Source organism: Lithobates pipiens, unplaced genomic scaffold, assembly GCF_037356315.1.
Source record: "Lithobates pipiens isolate NorthernLeopardFrog02 unplaced genomic scaffold, aLitPip1_a1.2 Scaffold_13, whole genome shotgun sequence".
Classification (NCBI taxonomy): domain Eukaryota; kingdom Metazoa; phylum Chordata; class Amphibia; order Anura; family Ranidae; genus Lithobates; species Lithobates pipiens.
The window spans coordinates 125,563,228-125,581,382 of record NW_027507718.1 but is presented as its reverse complement, the minus strand read 5'-3'; the positions used below and the strand labels follow the sequence as shown (position 1 = coordinate 125,581,382).

The 18,155-nt window shown below is 43.7% G+C and overlaps 1 protein-coding gene across 1 annotated transcript in view; it reads right to left on the bottom strand.

Moving 5' to 3' along the window:
• The window catches only part of USE1 (unconventional SNARE in the ER 1), a 252,794-nt gene that overhangs the window by 81,438 nt on the left and 153,201 nt on the right, over positions 1-18,155 (bottom strand). Inside the window, exon 3 of the mRNA XM_077475531.1 lies at positions 11,838-11,916. Coding sequence (XP_077331657.1) covers positions 11,838-11,916 — 79 coding nt within the window. The remainder of the gene's footprint in view (positions 1-11,837; positions 11,917-18,155) is intronic.

Here is an 18,155-nt window from a genome sequence, read left to right as displayed (position 1 = left end):
ACAACAACTGGCCCCAGGTTGCCTACTCCTGTGTTACAGTATAGCATGCTTGTTATACTCACTGTGGAACTTAAGGGTTTAATCCTCTGCATTGAATAAAAATAGGATTTTTAAAACAGCTTACCTGTAAAATCCTTTTCTTTGATGTACATCAGGGGACACAGCCATAGCAATTACTAAATAATCACTTGGCAAATCCATTTGGAAAATAGTGGATCTTGACGCTGCTTGTCCACATCTTGGACCCTCTAGCAGGACAAACAAAACCTGTGTTTTGCGAACCTGAGCGGTCGCCTTTAAGTGGACTCTGATCGCTCTTACTACATCAAGAGACTGTAGTGCTTTCTCTTCCCCAGATTAAGGCTTCTGGGGAAAAAGAAGGAAGAATAATATCTTGGTTTAAAAGAAAACCTGTTACCACTTTTGGTAAGAATTCAGGATGAGGACAAGACAGAGCCGCTAGTTCCGATACTCTTCTAGCGCAAGAAATGGCAACCAGAAAAGATTATCTTTCTTGTAAAAGAATCAAGGAAATTTCTCATAAAGATTCAAAAGGCTGATTCAGCAAAGCCGATAAGACCAATTTTAAATCCCAAGGATTAAGAGGTGCTTTGATAGGGGGAATAAACGTGTTACCCCCTGAATAAGTTATGCATTAAGCGTGAGAAGCAAAAGGCCATAAGAAAAACTGACAAGGACGGTATCTGGCTCTTGATAGAAGTCGAGACCAGCTTCATTTCAGATCCCATATGGAGGACATCAGGAATCCTGCCTATGACATACTTCCTTGGGTGCCAACCCCTGGATCCATGCCAAGAAACATATGCCTTCTAGACTCTAAAATAAGTGATTCTGGAAGCCGGCTTCCTGGCATTAATCAAAGTAGACACTACCAAAGTAGACCACCCACGATCTTTTATAGAGTGGGATTTAACAGTCAGACCTGTTACATTTTTTGTCCGTAAGGTAGGATGAAATACCGGACCATGTGCAAGAAAGTCCGGCTATAAATGGCAGAGTCCGAAGGACTCCTACTGCCCTCTTTATGATCTCAGTAAATCTTCTGGGACCCCCTGGGGCCACCAGAATCACCTCCTTTTGTTCCTGCTTAATCCTGAGGAGAAGGCGCGTAAGTAGCAGAACTGGAGTAAATGCATAGATCAGTGAAAACTGATCCCATGGGAAGACTAATGCATCTGTTCCGCCTGCTAGCGGACCCCTTGTTCGACATAAAGTTGTCGACCCTGTTATCAATTCTGGACGCGAATAGGTCCATGTCCGAAACACCCCATCTGACATATTGCTAGGAAGATGTCGGGGTGAAGAGATCATTCTCCTGGAAATAATTGTTGGTGTCTCAAGTAGTACGTCTGAAAATTTAGAATTGCCAATAGGCAAGGAATGTTTTGTTCTGTCAAAGCTAGAACACTATTCACCTCTCTTTGGGTTGCACAACCACTTATGCCCCCCTGGTGATCGATGTAAGCCACCGCCGTGGCCATGTCAGACTGAATCCTGTCAGGACAGCCCCGTAGTCTGACCTCTAATGTTCTAGGACCAGATGCACTGCCTGAAACTTCCAAAAAAAAAACCTGGACCATCTCCCCTGGACAGAATCTTCTTCCAGGGCTGCTTCCTCCCAGCCTAGAAGGCTGGCATCTATTGTTAACACCTTGCAGAATAAAGATTTTCCCTTTTGCTGGATAACGACCACAAATTTAGGCTCTGACCTATGTCAGGAGCCAAGCGTATTGGAAACAAACAAGGTCTGAATCTTTATTCCAGACCGACAGGATGGTGTCTTGAAGCAGTCTTTGAGTAAAACTGCGCGTAAGGGATGGCCTTGAAGGAAGGCCACCATTTCCCTTAAACATCTCCTGCACAACCAAATGAAGGAATTTTCTTTTGTTTTGATAAGTTGAATTACTCCTACAATGGAACCGATTCTCGTCTGGGGTAAGAATACCTTCATCTGTATGGTATCTATAACCAGCCCCCAAGTACCGTAATCTCCTTGATGGTTTTAAGGAGAATCTTCCTAGGTTGAGAATCCAACCTAGAGATTTCAGATATTTATGGCCGAGATCAGACTCTGCTTTTAGACTTAAGACTGAATGATCTATTAAAAGTAGATTTTCTAACCAGCTAGGACAGCTATGCCTTGAGCCCTTAACCTGGCTAAAGGAGGTGCCAGAATCTTTCAGAACACTCGTGGTGCTGTGGCTAAGCTGAATGGCAGGGCCACAACTGAAAAAATAATTTTATGTTTCAAACCGCAGAAATTTCTGGTAAGCGGGAAACTTTGACACATGGAGATATGCAACTCCCCTCTTTGCAGGATGGACACAGCCGATCGAATTATGAAAGGATCGCATGTTTAAGTGCCGATTCAGATCTTTGAGATCTAGAATGGGTCTTACCTCTCTGTTTGGTTCTGGAACCCTAAAAGGTTTGAGCCAAAACCCCCTGTTCCACTAAGGGAACCTCTGATATCACAGACTGGGATAACAGCTGATCCAGAGGCCAGAAAGAGAGACTTCTTTTTTTCTCTGGATCCTTAGGAACATACTCCGAGGAGATGGAAACTCTTGCATAAAGACTAGCCCAAGGACCCCACAGGCAGCACTCAAACAGGGACCCGAACCCAGGATCCTCAGATCAAAAGCCGACTAAGCCATCCGGGCTCTTAGAACTCTAGTCGTAACCTAGAGAAAAAATTGCAGAAATCCCTCTGCTCGACATTGACATTGTTCCTGCCAGACTTTGAAAATCGCAGGACCTTTCTCCTCACCCAAAAGAATAGGGTGCTCCTTCATGAGAAAGCTTTAGCATTCTGCTTTATGGGCTTTCTGCCCCCAAGATCCTGGTGCTGCCCTTGGGGACTTTCCCTTGAACCTGATGATTGAGACCGTTGAGACTGCGTAAAGGCAGATGCCCCAGGCATAGGAGAGGTAGCATGATTAAAGGAGAAATGTTTGAACCTCCTTTTACTGGTAAAAAGAGCTTTACTCTTTTGGATGTGCTTATCCACTCTAAATATCCATACCCCAGGAAGGGACACAAACTGGCTAAGAGCTTTCACATGGTGCTTTGGCTGATCAATATTTCCGCCACGGAACTCTGCGAGAATGCACTAGTCCAAGTATAAGCCACAAGGCTTAAACGATAGAGTCTTTCATAGCATCTGTGGGACATAGTGCCTCAGATACACCAGCCCATTGCCAGGCCTGCTGATCAGGCTGAATTTCTGGTATCTCACAAACTGTTCCTTAACCCTTAGGAGTCCACATTTTTCAATGAATTAGCGTGACTCAAAATGTGCTCCACCAAAATGGTGGAGCAGACGTTAAAAATAAAATTATATAACTATATACCGGTACTAAAAATGTATTTTTGTTTTACATCTAGTGGATGCATATCTACCATGTGGGTGTATTTGCTGATGTCGGGTTTGCTGTCATAGGCATTACCATGCCACACTACCCAATTAATTTATTTATTATTATTATGTGCTGCTATATATCATGTTTCTACTGCATTGATGCCTATATACTCTATGAATTTGATCTTTATCTCTTATGATCTGTTACTGAACAATCAATAAATTTTTAAATATGGTTAAAACCTACCTCCACTATCCAAGTGCTTCATTTTAAAGTCCCAAACTTCCTTTTATTTGTACCGATTACCGGGATGGAGGCACTTACTTGTGCTTCATTTAAAGTCCCAAAAATTCCCCCCTTTTGCGAGCAGACGTTAAAGGGTTAATGGACTGAGATACACCAATTGCAGCAAGAACTGCAAAAGACATCTTGTCTTTAAAAGGAAGTTCCAACTTTAATTTGCTGGATCCTTTAACATCAGTGCATTATCCACCGGACATGTGCGACTCTGCTCACTGAGGTGATTGCAGCATCAATTGCTGGAAACCCAAACTTCTAGAAATGTTCCCATTCAGAATACATAAGCTATGCATGAATAGGAAAAAACATCCCCAGGTGGGGGAGGTTCAAATAAACCTTATTAGAGGTAGATACCTCAAGAGCCTGTGCTTCAGGCAACAGAAGGGTTAAGTAAGGGAGTAGACAAACACCTGACTTGTGAGGCTACTCCCTCCCTGTTAGGATCCTCCGAAGAGGAAAAATAAGTATTCCAACATGTGGGAAGATCTACCTGATCCCCAGCCTCCTGCACCTCAACAAAAGGGCCCTGAGGACTAGATGGGGATCTGCTATGTTTAGTCCTACTATGGAGAGACATCATAGTATTATTCTTTCAAATTTTTTTTTTTTAATGGCAGAAGAAAAAAACCCGTTTGTATGATATATACAGGGACTGAAGTGTTCTACCCTTGACGGCTCAATCTGACTAGCCGTATCCCTCTCAGGGGAGGATGACATTCTTTTGGAAAGGGTTTTTAGTTTGTTGTGTAACCATGAACCCCTTAGAACCCTTAGAGGAGTTCCTGGTCCCTTTGCCACTCATAGCTTAGAGCACAAAGCAGAGGCACTACCAGCAAAATAATGTAAACTTGCTAGGCTATAGTACAGTACAACAACTGCTATTAATCCTAGCTTTTAAAGTACAATGTTGTCAAAGGGAAATGCCTGTGTCACCAAACCTGATCCAGCCAACCTCTCTGCTCTGTCCCTCCACCGCCAGGCAGCAGCTTCCTTCACAGTGCTTTAAAGAATTCCTGGACGTGTGGCTGGCGTCTGGCACCATTAGTCATGCCCCCCACTGCGCGGAATACTACCCCCCTTCTTCCCTTTTCAAAGGAACTGATTTTCCCGTGCAAGCAGCATCCTGCAGCATGGCGGGGAGGGGGGGTATATCCTCCGCTCTCTCGAGCGGCCGCGGTCTGCTCTTTAAAAAAAAAATGTTTCTCTTTTTTTAAAAACAAGGCACATGGTCTGGCATACTGAAGAGAGAAAACGCCAATCTGGGGGCACAGGAAGAGATCAGACCCCTTTAACTTACCAGATGGTCTGTGCCGGCTGGAGGAGAGGAGAGTGAAGGCTTCTACTGTTTCCAGCGTCAGGATGGTGAGTGCTCAATACAGCCCCCAGTGGTGACACAGACATGACAACACAATACATAGAAGGAGAAATTCTTAGAAAATCTCCCTTACCTTATCCTCGCAGCAGGGTTTATCAGAGTTAAAAACCCAATCTCCCCCCTTCACGGTAGGCTCCGAGACCTTAAAGGAAACCTTCAGAAACCAGGGAACTCCCAGGTTATCCCACAATCCTGGACCTTACTAATCAAAAAGTACTGGATCCCAGGGCCCAGCTCTCAAAGACAAGCGTTCACAAGCAAAACCTTGTTTCTTCGGATTACGAGGCCCAGGTACCATTCATTTAGCCCAGGGATATGCAATTAGCGGACCTCCAGCTGTTGCAGAACTACAACTCCCATGAGGCATAGCAAGACTCTGACAGCCACAAGCATGACACCCAGAGGCAGAGACATGATGGGAATTGTAGTTTTGCAACAGCTGGAAGCCCGCTAATTGCATATCCCTGATTTAGCCCATTACAAAGACATCAGAATGGATCCGGTCAGCATGGCTGGCTCTCATCAAAGATTACTGCCTGTGGAGCTCAGCACAGCACATCTTTACTCGTGCCCAACACCTTAGACACTGGCGAAAAAAAACTGAGGACTCCCAGTCATGGGAGCGGTTATATGAGGGAAGTAAACGCCTTAGGAGGCTTGCCAGTGTCCAGCACCTGTCGGTCCGATATATAACCCACATAGTAATTGCTATGGCTCTGTGTCCCCTGATGTAAGAAAAGAAAGGCTGTTTTATCCTGTATGCACAGATTCTTCCCTCCGGCACATCTAGGAAAGGCCAGCTATCACAGTCAGAGTAGCCAGCCTGCACAAGCTCAGTTGTGTCTTTTATGCTGGAGAGGATAATTACTTATTCTCTGAGCTAGCCAGGTCACATGATAATGGCAGCACACATGTGGGCATGTATACAGGCTGAAGTGAAAATCTTCTCCTACCTGAACACTCAGCGCTGGAGAAACTGTGCTGTTTATCACTGTGGTATACAGATCAGCCAAAAAGGAGTATGGTGGCAATATTTTAATGCAAAAAGAAGATTTATAAGCTGTGAGCAAACAGGGAGGGAAGTAAAAAGCCAAACTAAGGTGATTGTTAACCATGACAAGATATGGCATAACCTGCAGAGGAATGGAAAGCATGGGTGTCGTCCACGAAAGAAAGCCTATCCTAAAGCCCATGCACAAAAAAGCCCACCTAGAATTTGCCAGGGCCCATGCTGAAGAAGAATACTGGGACACTACTCTGGAGTGACAAGACAAAGATAAATGTGTTTGGAACTGATGGCTTCAAAACTGTATGGCATTTTAATGGTAAGGAGTACAAAGAAAAATTCAGGATGCCTACAGTGAAACATGGTCGTGCCAATGTCCTTCTGTGGGGCCGCATGAGTTCTGCTGATGTCAGGGAGCTGCATTTCATTGATGGTATGAATTCACAAATGTACTGTTTATTGAAAGAGAAGGTGCTACCATCACTCTGTACCCTTGGTCGTCATGCACTTTTCCAACATGACAATAATCCAAAATACACATCTAAGGCCACTGTTGCATTTCTGAAGAACAGGGTGAAAGTGATTCAGTGGCCAAGTATGTCTCCTGATCGAAATACAATGGATAATTCTGAAGAGAAAAGTTGAGCACTCTCTTTCCAGCATCCAAGCTCTAAAAGAGGTTGTTCTTGAAGAATGGAAAAAGATATTGCAAAATGTCACCAACTTGTTCATTCCATGCCTAGAAGACTTGATTGCTGCCCTTACAAATCATGAAGGTCATACAAAATAGTAGATGTAGTAGGTTTTGTTGTGGGGTGTATTCAATTTTACATCAATTTGAGTAAATCTGAGAATTTTGTAATCAAAATTATATTATTAACCTTACTTTCAAGTAATGAAGCTAAACAAATGCTCTATAAAACTAAGTTTTGTCATAATTTTGGAATTTGTTCTTGTATTCATTGAGATATTAATTAAAATCGTACTTTTCAAAAAGGGTGTAACGCATTTATGCTGAGCATCATATATAGTACACCAATAACCAATTGTAACAAAAATGCAGCGCTAAAAATAATAAAGCGACCCCATTCCCTGTAGATGAATTTGTCAAAATAAGTCAAATACAGGAACACCTTAGGTGAACGTGCTGGCTTGCGGGACCCAAAGGGGATTGGTACATCAGCAGAGGAATCCGCTGGCTCCTAAATCTTCAGGATATCACGCACAGCTCTGATAAGTGCTCCAACAAGCGCCTTGTCGCGCCCGGACGGGGAATCATCTTCACTGTCCAAACGGTCCTGGTCAGCCACGTCTGATAGGTCAGAGCAGGGGCCTCCAGCCACAGCAGGGCCCGAGTCTGCATCAGAGCTCCCCCCAGAGGATGGGGGGGCAGGGGCCTCTTACGTGCACCTTTGCTGCCACGTGCCGCCTCTATCTTAGCAACATAGGAGTCAAGGACCGCCGTCAGGGTATCCATGTGCACCGCGCTAACTGCAGGTGACCCGGTTGCTATAGCCTGAATTTAGGGGGAAGAAACACCAGTTTCTGAAGCCATGCTGACCCTAGCCTGTCTGCCACCTGCAAGGGGACTTAGGACAGGGAAGGTCCCACCCTCCTGCTGCCGCCGTGCGGGGGGGGGGTGGGGGGGGTTACTTGGCGCTAGACTCACCACCCTGGGGCATTTTGTGACAGCCACAGCAGTGCCTGTAGTCCCTAGGAGGTTCCCAGTTGCAGAGAGGAGAAAACTGTCAGCAGCAGCAGCATTAAATAGCGGTGCAACGATCTGCAGAGCAGCTTCAGCGTTCAGCAAAGAGCCATCCAGCGTCCTGCACACACAGTGGACACAGGAAGCAGCAAGTGAAAGCACATGTAATGCTGCCACAAGAGGACAGCGGCGAAAAAAGCGCTCAGGCTTTAAGAAAATGGCCGCCAATGTAATCAATAGGAAATCCTAAAGAAAATGGCTGCTGAAGCTCACCAGGGGAATTCACAGCTTTCTCAAATTCAAGATGGCTGCCGGAACGGCGCCATGTGGTGACAGAGCAAAAAATAAAAACGTGCTGCCTGCTAACAGTCAGAACATCCTCCACAAGCACCTTGTTTGGGACCCCCAGACCTGGACCAGGACTAATGCCAGCCGCACAGAGCCCCCACAGGTGAGAAATAGCGACCCACACACACACACACCACCCGCAGCGCATGCAGACATCCCCCTCAGAGGGGGGAAGGAGGGGTCATAGTGACTTGGGATAGAAGATAGGGAGGTGAGGTGGCCCCCGAATCGACCCCCCAGGGAATGCCAAGCTGCTCACCCAACCAAAGCAGGGAGAGCAGTACTTACCAGTCCTGAAGAACTGGGAGACATTCCATCACAGACCTAGTCCTGCACAGTTACAGGGTAGCTGTTGGCCTTGGTATACTGTGATCCAGACATCAGTAGCCCTGTCATATGTATACCCCGGAGCATTGAAGCTCACGACCACCTCTGGAGCTGAGGCATGTCGTGGCCTGCCGAGCCTTAGCTGCGGCCTGCTCACGCTCGATGGCCGGACTGGGGAGACTACAAGGATATGATTAACCAGCCTGTCACTCAGCCGGCAGTTGATAGAAGATCTCAGGATCTTTCATCTTGCGCAAAAAGCAGCAAGCCTGCAGCAAAAATGTGGACCGAGAGGCCCGCAGGGTTTCCTAGGCCATTCTCCTTGCTCGGCAAAATAAAAACTGAAGCTGCTGGGAGCAGGAGGAGGGTTGATAGCACAGGGCCCGCCCCCCGGGGCGGGATTAAAGTTCTGCGTATTGTGTAACAATTTTGCCTAGTTTCTCCTAATGGCAGGCTATACAACCCAGTTAGTTACAGAGAGGAGCTGTGTCGGTCAGTGAATATAAGAGAAAGTGTTCCACGTCAGCCTTCACCCAAGTCCCACTCCTTCACCAATGTTAAAAATACACACTCACCAGAGGGATATGCTGTCTATTACTAGAACAGCATTAAGCGCTTTGTGTAAATGGTATCCAGCATCACCACTCTCGCTCCACAGATGGCAGGACCAAACTGCTCTATTCCATTCCACCAGGGGATAGTACCAGAGATATCAGCATGCAGTCACCAGCCAAAAACAATATTTTTTCTCATAGTGTAGTAGTTTATTATTTCCCAATATACATTAAAAACATCCAATATAAAAACAAATGTCGCTTTCAAACTTACACAAGGGGCCGCCATACCTGCAGAGAATGTGGCATGACCTCTAGTCCTCTACAGTGTAGCTCTATATATGTTTCACGCAAATTAGCATTTTCAGGAGCTGTCTGTCTATAGCGGCCATTATGTAGCTTTTTCTTGAAAATGCAGGTTATTGGATAGTCACTTCAAAAGCGGTATTTGTTTGTCAGAATTTTTCATTGTGTGTACTAGGCATAACTGTCCGTTCAAACCAGATGTGTTAGGACTGTGCTGGGCAGCCCTGCCCAGTGCAGTCCCAATGGGAGACATTAAAAAAACAAAAAGAAAAAAACAACATTGTTTCCTATCAGGCCAGTTCACATCACTGCGATGTGGTGGTATGTGCTGTAAAAAAAAAGTATGTCATGGTTATTTTTTTTTCAGCGTATCCACAGCATTGCACCATAGTACAGTCAACAGAACTTAAGGAAGTGTCACTTTGCGACTTTACAATAAAGTTTGAACTATGGAATAAAGGAAATAGTGCAATGCACTGTTTATGGGCATCGGCATTAAGAGTCATCACATCACTTGCTAGTGGCTGCACTCTAATACAACTGCTGGTGTAAATGGGCCCTAATTGTTCATTGAGAAGACTACATGCAGGGCGGCCATCAGTGGGGTACAGCAGTTACAACTGTAAGGGGCCCAGGGGCCCGCCTGGGCCAGAAGAAGGCAGGACGCGTGAAGGGGAGCCATGATGTGCATTACAGAATCGATCTCGGCTCATTCTGCGGCATTGAGCTCAGACATTGTGCTCTTTACCGCCACCTCTGTGCACCCCTTGTGTGTTGTGCTTCTCTGTGCCAGCAACATGTCAGCTTTGTGAAACGAGCTAGGACCAGGCAGGAAGATCTTCTTTACAAGTAGGGGCTGTGAAGGAAATAGAGGGGGACGTTATGTGTACAGGGTGGGGCCAGAACCTTGTGTGTTTACAAATTTGTGTATATGTGGGGCTTTCATATATACAGGCATCTGGTCGGAGGGGCTTTCATATATACAGGTGTGTGTGTGGGGGGCTGACACATATACAGGTGTGTGGGAGGGGCTGACACATATACAGGTGTGTGGGGGGGCTGACACAAACAGATGTGTGTTTCTGATGGCTGCCCTGATACATGAAATCACCAGGAAGAATAGTCAGAATCTTGGTATGTGGCATGCTTTTGTTTGAACCGGCTTCAGGTGTTTTACCTACTTTATAAACCAATACATTAATGCTATTCATATCTTATTTTTTAAAATTCAATTCTTATCTTAAGTTCAGTCAAATCACATTTACAAGTTGTGTAACTAGGAATAAAATTGGGCAAACAAAACAACTGCTCTCTGTCAGAGTGCAAATAATGCACGCATTACAATTTTCCATGGTGATACATGTTAATGATTGTTGCAACTAAGTAAACATACTTTATACATGGCTGGTTACATCTTGCCATTGATTTATTTGGAACATTACTGACTTTGTGACCTTAACCGCTTATTTCAAGAATCAGAAAGATCAGATCCGCAGAAAACATAGGCCATACATTTTTCTTGTATGAGGCTGTAATTAATGGATCACCCTACTTGATCATATATTTACATAAGGTTTTTGCCAGGAATGAAACCTGGTTTATAAAAAGGTACATACGGTATATCACACATTACATACTACAGGAAGTTATTATGCAGCAGTGGAAATAAGCCACTGTTTGGACAACTGATCAAACAAGTGTCACCAGAACTGAACAACTATATCTTGTCCCCATCTGTCTTTATTCATACTCTGGTAGTTCCTGGCCTCCTGGGTGGCTAGGTGACAAAGCTTACCTTGATTGGTAGCAATTATTTATTAGCTACTTAGCAGCATTGATTGACAATTATGCATAAAGTGTTTTCAACATTTTGTTTCCCCTTAAAGCAATTGTTTCTTATCATAACAAAGAGGTTTATATTTACCTGCTCTGTGCAGTAGCCCTGATCCTCCTCCTCTTAGGTCCCTTGCTAGCGGTCCTAGCTCGTTCTCTTCTTGTTGTGCCACCATAGGAAGCCACTTCCTATGATGGCACACCTGCGGGCTCGATCCCCTGCTTCGCTGTATGCATCTATACAGACAAATAGGCTCAGCCCCACCCTTTGCTGCTCTCTCCTCACAGACTGACAGCAGCGGAAGCCAATAGCTCCTGCTGCTGCTATAATCCCCAGCAAGCAGAGAGCAGCTACTGTGAATCGAGATCAGGCTCAGGTAAGTATTTAGGGATGGCTGGAGGTAGAGCAAAACATTAAAGTTTTTTTTTTTACTTTACTGCAGTCTTTCCAACCACTTTAAGCCAACAACCCTCTCCCCATAATAAGAGGCATCAGTTGGTTGCCATGCACAAGTACACCAATGTCATATGACTCTACATAGCCAATGGAGCCATCTCTTGGTTGTCCGATGTTTAGTTAATGCAGGATAGTTGGGCAAGTAGGCTTTACAGAACTACATTTCAACACCTTTACTCTGTTGTTCAGGTTTCTTCAACAGGCATTTTATCTTACATATTCTCTCTTTTAAATTCGACTTACCAGTTTTTCAGCCTCTAACAAGCCCTTTAAGAAGTCCACTTTCCTGGAATACTCAATCAGTAGTTCAGGAGCTGGCTTCCTGTCAAAATATAAGAGGTTTATTTTAACAATAAATTAAGGCCATTGCTCCACATTCTTATTATTTTAGATTTGTACAACATTTGGACCACTGGTACAATTTCTAGCTCCAGAGTCTCTCCAATGTAGTGTACTCGCCCATTGCAGATAGGTTATACGAGACAATTTCTGAGAAATTATTTGCTGGCAAGAAATTAGCGCACTTCCGCGCAGGAAAAATACTGCCGTCTGACTGTAACAGACAGTACCCTAGTAACTGTGACACATTTCTGTCATGAGAATAAACAAAGGAAATTCCTGTTCTAGGAAACTGTCAGAACAGAAATGACCCAAACACCATTTCCGCAAAGACCTCTGCATCCACATTAATTAGAACTATTTTAAAGGCAAAATATTGTCTGTTTACTACCTCTGATAACCTTTTGATTAACGTTTCTTTATGACCCTTTTCATACGCCATAAAACTGTGCTAAAGTTTAAGGTACATCCTTCCCACAGCACTAACACGTACTACATTTCAACTACTAGCAGTGTGATATTTACACAAGAATAGCACAAGCATAATACACTGGAGTGTCCAAATGTATTTATACCACCACTGTCACAATTAATTGAGTAAATAGCAGGAAGCAGTAACTTTCCTTAAACACATTGAACTACGTCAATATGAGAGCGGTATATTCCCCCCCCCCCCCCCCCGTTGCTCTGGAAACCATTATTTGTGCTATTTTTATCATTTTTCCAGTAATCCTTACAATGGCCAGGCCCCAGCCTCTTGAAAACATTTATTATGAGACAGTCAATAGTATTTCTATTTGCATTAAAAAAATAAAAATAAAAAAAGAACAAGGAGAACCTTGTGTTGTTTATAGTAAGATGCTTCATTAGATTGATCTTAAAGGACAACAGTAAGTTTCACTTAACGGTTGAATGCAAAAGATGAATTTGTGTATTTCACAGAATTAGAAAATGTTTGATATCTAAAAACTCATTATGCCACCTAGAAGATTAATTCTTTTCTGCATAGATTACCTATTAGCTGTATTCTTTCTAAGCCAAGAGTATTGCTAATGAGACACTTTCATATACTCTTGAGAATTGTTTGTTTATGGCTATCATAAGGAATGACTATAAAAAAAAAAGAAGCACGATGGAGCAGGTCATATGAGTGTGGACTATGGTTGAGGCCGGGTTCACACTGGTATGACATGACAGTCGTACGACTGTGGATCTGACTTTGCCCTGCGACTTGAACTCTGACATGCGTCCGACTTCAATGAACAGGGATCCGACTTTGATCCCTAACAATGCAGGCACTTTGTGTCTGGTATGAATTATTAGGGGGAACTCCACGCCAAATTTGGAAAAAGAAAACAGCCTGGGTTCCCCCTCCAATCCATACCAGACCCTTATCTGAGCATGCAGCCTGGCAGGTCAGGAAAGGGGGTGGGGATGAACAAGTGCCCCCCCCCCCCAACTGTACCAGCCCGCATGCACTCAACATTGGGGGTGGGTGCTTTGGGTCAGGGGGGGGCCCTTGCACCCCCCCAAAGCACCTTGTCCCCATGTTGATGAGGACAAGGGCTTCTTCCCAACAACCCCTACCCAGTCACCTAAAAAAAAATGTCAAAAAATAAAACACATTACACGTTTTAATTGTAATTTATTAAGGCAGCTCCGGCGCCTCTTCTGAGCTCTTCTTCCCTCTCCGGCTCTTCTCCGCTGATGTCTTCTAGCCCTCTGCGGTTCTTCTCCCTCTGCCCGCTGTCTTCTACTTCTGCTATCTTCTAGCTCTTTTGCCAGGTATTCTCCACTGTCTTCTCCCTCTGTTCTTCTTCCGATGTTGACAATGCTCTTACCCACTCTAATGCTGGGTGCATGATGCACCACCACTTATATTGGCATGAGGCGGGGTCACCGGGTGATGTCATATGGATGCCCCACCCACTTATGACATCACAATCCAGTGCATGATGGAGCAGCGACATCATAAGGGGGCGAGCCCCCATATGACGTAACCTGGGGACCCCTACCCCATGCCAATATAAGTAGTGGCACACCACACACCCAGCATTAGAGCAGGCAAGAGCGTTGAGTCAACATCATAAGAAGAACAGAGGGAGAAGACAGCGGAGAATACCCGGCAAAAGAGCTAGAAGATAGCGGAGAGGACCCAGCAGAGGCATAAGACAGCGGACAGAGGGAGAAGAACCGGAGAGGGCTAAAAGACATCAGACATCATCATTTTCAATAACACAAAGTGATCCTCGATACCCATGCAACATGAGGGATAAACTGCATTTCTGTTTACAGTACATTACCGATGTAAAAGGCCTTTGTGTTTAAAATAAAGTAAAAAAATGCAGACACCTAGAGGCGCAGAAGATTTCCCCAATTCTGTTGTAACCGAATGCTGGGTTGATTGACACAGTTCTGAAAGTTTCCCCTACCTACTATTGGCTAATGAGGTTGCTCATCATATTTTACAGTCTAGTGGAATGTTGGTTGGAGGGAGGCAGCCAGCAAGCCTGTTTAGAAAGGTTCAGTATTTAGGGAGAGCAGAGGCCCAAAAAGTGTCTGTCAAAAGTATCTAAATTTGGCTAGTTCAGGTCTTTTTTTTTTTTTTTACTTTTTTGCTCCTGGAAGCCTGTCTTAAAGCTCTAAAGAAACAGATACTCAAATACTTATACATGCAGGTTGAATTGTGAATTTCAGGTACTGAATGTATTTTACAATTCATAAATCTTCATGTAAATAGTTTTCTGGAACATATTTTGTAAAGAAAAAACGGAGAGCAGTTTAAAAACGGTGTAAGCCATATTTTCGTGTCAAGAGCCAAAATCAGCTCCTCAACCAGCAAAAGCCGTGAATCACGCTTCTCGTTATTTCATTGACAAACACAAAACTGGATAAACAGCACTGAAGAGGGCTTAACTCTGATGAGTAAGGTTAAAAATAGGTCTGTATGTTTTGTTATTCTTTCAGCCTTGAAAGATGGGAAGATTTTGAATGGTTTGAAAACAAGCTTAATTAGGCATATTTAATTCAAACAAGAAACAAAATCAGTTTAAACCTTAGGCCTTAAAGTGGAAATAAATGTAACTAGTACAAAAACTGTGAGCAGGCAGCTCTTTATTGCAGAAGAGACTATACTATAGGGTTGATTTACTAAAGGGAAATCAACTCTGCACTACAAGTGCACTTGTAAATGCAGTTGCTGTAAATCTTTAACCCGTTTAGAAGCATTTGGTGCTTGAAATGCCTCTAAACTCAGCTTCTGAACTCATTTTCTTGTGTTCCAAAAAAAGCCTCTAAACTCAACTGCCTAGAAATTACTGTAAACGACCCTGTGTACATGTACTATTAGGATAACATAAAGGAGAGTTCAGGAGCAGAAGAAAAAAATGCCCAACTGCTTCTAAACGTCCGTTTAGCAGCAGCAGTGTACATGAAACCTTAAAATTAAACAAAACTTTTTTGGACAGAATGGAGATGGATTAGAACAGTAAGTCTTAATTGCGGTCTGTGCCACCGTTTGTCCTGTTTACCTTTATCAATGAAAGTGAAAGCAAAAGAAAATCCCAAATTCTGGTTTGTCCCCAGAAAAAGTATTAAGGGGAAATCTTCCAATAGGAACGTTAGTTCTGGTGACCTGGGAGTCCCCAAGAGATTCCCCTAATCGGGAATCATAACAGACAGAGGGGGGAAATTTCCTAAATTTCTCCAATAGGATACGGTCCTATATGGGAAAAAATAAATAAACAGGGGTTACGACCCTAAGGCTACTTTCACACTGAGGCCCTGGGGGCGCTGACGGTAAAGGGGCGCTATATTTAGCAACGCTTTACCGTCGTTTTAGCGGTGCTTTTTGGGCCGATAGTGGGGCAGTTTTAACCCCTGCTAGCAGCGACGCTTTGCAGGCGGGTTTGGAGCGATGCCCCATTGTTTTCAATGGGAAGGGGCGCTTTAGGAGCGGTAAATACACCGCTCCTATAGCACTCCAAAGATGCAGCTTGCAGGACATTTTTCAGCATCCTGCAAGCACACCGCTCCAGTGTGCAAGCCCTCGGGCTTTCACACTGGAGAAACAGCAGTGGCTGTTTGAGGGCGCTTTGCAGGCGCTATTTTTAGCACTCTAGCGCCTCAGTGTGAAAGGGGCCTTACACTATCAAAAATGGAAAAAAAAAGTTTTGCCTATAGGTCTAGTTTAACAATGACCGTTTTAGACTGTGTGTACAGGTACCATACCTATGCTCCTTTTAAGATAAGGTCTGTGCACCGGACACTGCATGCAAAACATAACTAAAAAGCCGAGCTCCAATCAAAACTTTTAATTTTAGAGCAGATTTGGGATGACTTTTGTCAAGTTTGTAGTGCTGTCCATGACCCTGTTGGGGTGATTTCAGTTTGTCTATTGCCGAGCTTTAAAATATATTCCAATCAAACAATGTTTAAACTGAATGCTAGCCATAATCATGCAGTTATTAATATATTATTGCATCAAATATTTTTAAATCAACTTAGTCCATAGTCCAAGTGCCTTAATATGTCTTGATACCTTAATTTTGTAATTCCTTGTACAGTAGAACCAGGGGATCACTACCGTGAGACAATCATGCTTTCCTGATGCACAAATGCTGAGAACAAGCTGACAGAAGGAATGTTTACTTTATCAGTTTGCTACTTTTTTATTGTCCAATCACAGCCTGGGGGCAAGCGGTTTTTTTCCAGCAAAGCAGTTAAAAAAAAAAAAAAGAAAAGAAAAAAAGGTAAATATATAAAAGATGCCTAGAAATCCAGTTGTTAATTTTAACCACTTGCCTACTGGGCACTTAAACCCCCCTCCTGCCCAGACCAATTTTCAGCTTTCGGTGCTCTCACACTTTGAATGACAATTTCTCAGTCATGTAAGACTGTACCCAAATTATTTTTTTGTCCTTTTTTAATACAACTAGAGCTTTCTTTTGGTGTTATTTGATAAGCTCTGGGTTTTTTATTTTTTGTGCTATGAATGAAAAAAGACAGAAAAAGTAAAAAAAAAAAAAGTATTTTTCTTTGTTTCTGCAAATTAATAATTTTTCTTCATGAATTTTGTCCACAATTTATATGGCTACATATCTTTGGTAAAACGAACCCAAATTAGTGAATATGATTTGGTCTGTGTAAAAGTTATAGAGTCTACAAGCTGTGGTGCAAATCATAAAAAATTGATCACACCTGATGTACTGGCAGCCTATCTCAATTCCTGTGACCCGAACAAGCCAGGAAAGTACAAATACCCCCCAAATGACCCCTTCTTGGAAAGTAGACATTACAAGGTATTTAGTAAGAGGCATGGTGAGGTTTTTGGTGTTGTAATTTTTTCCCACAATTCTTGAATGAAGATTTTGTTTTTATTTTTTATCCACAAAAGTGTCATTATAATAGGTTATTTCTCTCACATGGCATGTGTATACCACAAATGATGCCCCAAAATACATTCTGCTACTCCTCCTATTATGATACCACATGTGTGGGACTTTTTCACAGCCTGGCCACATAGAGGGGCCCAACATGCAGGGAGCACAATCACGTGTTCTAGGAGCATAAATTACACATCTAACTAGTTGACTACCTATTACACTTTTGAAGGCCCTGGAGCACCAGGACAATGACACGTGACACTGACGGCATTGATACATGGCACGTGACACTGATGACACCAATATGTGGCAATGATGACACGTGACACTGACTTATGGCACTTATATGTGGCACTGATGACAGATGGCACTAATCCATGGCACTGATGACACCTGACACTGATGATAGATGGCACATGACACTGACAGGTGGCAGTGATGACACGTGACGTGGCACTGACAGGTAGCACTGGGGGAAAGTGGCACTGGGGACAGTTGGCACTGATAGGTGGCACTGGGGACAGATGGCACTGATAGGTGGCACTGGGGACAGATGGAACAGGGGACAGGTGGGTATGAGTGTTGTGTGTGTGTTTCACTGTTAGTGTTAACTCACTTTTCACTGACGCTGCAGCGCGGAAGCTCTCCCTCCTCACACGCTGTCTCTGTGTGAGGAGGGAGAGGCAGCGATGAGAGATAATCTCATATGTTTACATATGAGATCACCTCTCATTGGACAAGCCGTTGAGTGCTAAATGGCCGCTGTGATTGGCCATTTAGCATGATCTGTGATTGGCTGTGTCCAAGGGACATGGCTAACACAGAACTTCCCCGATGC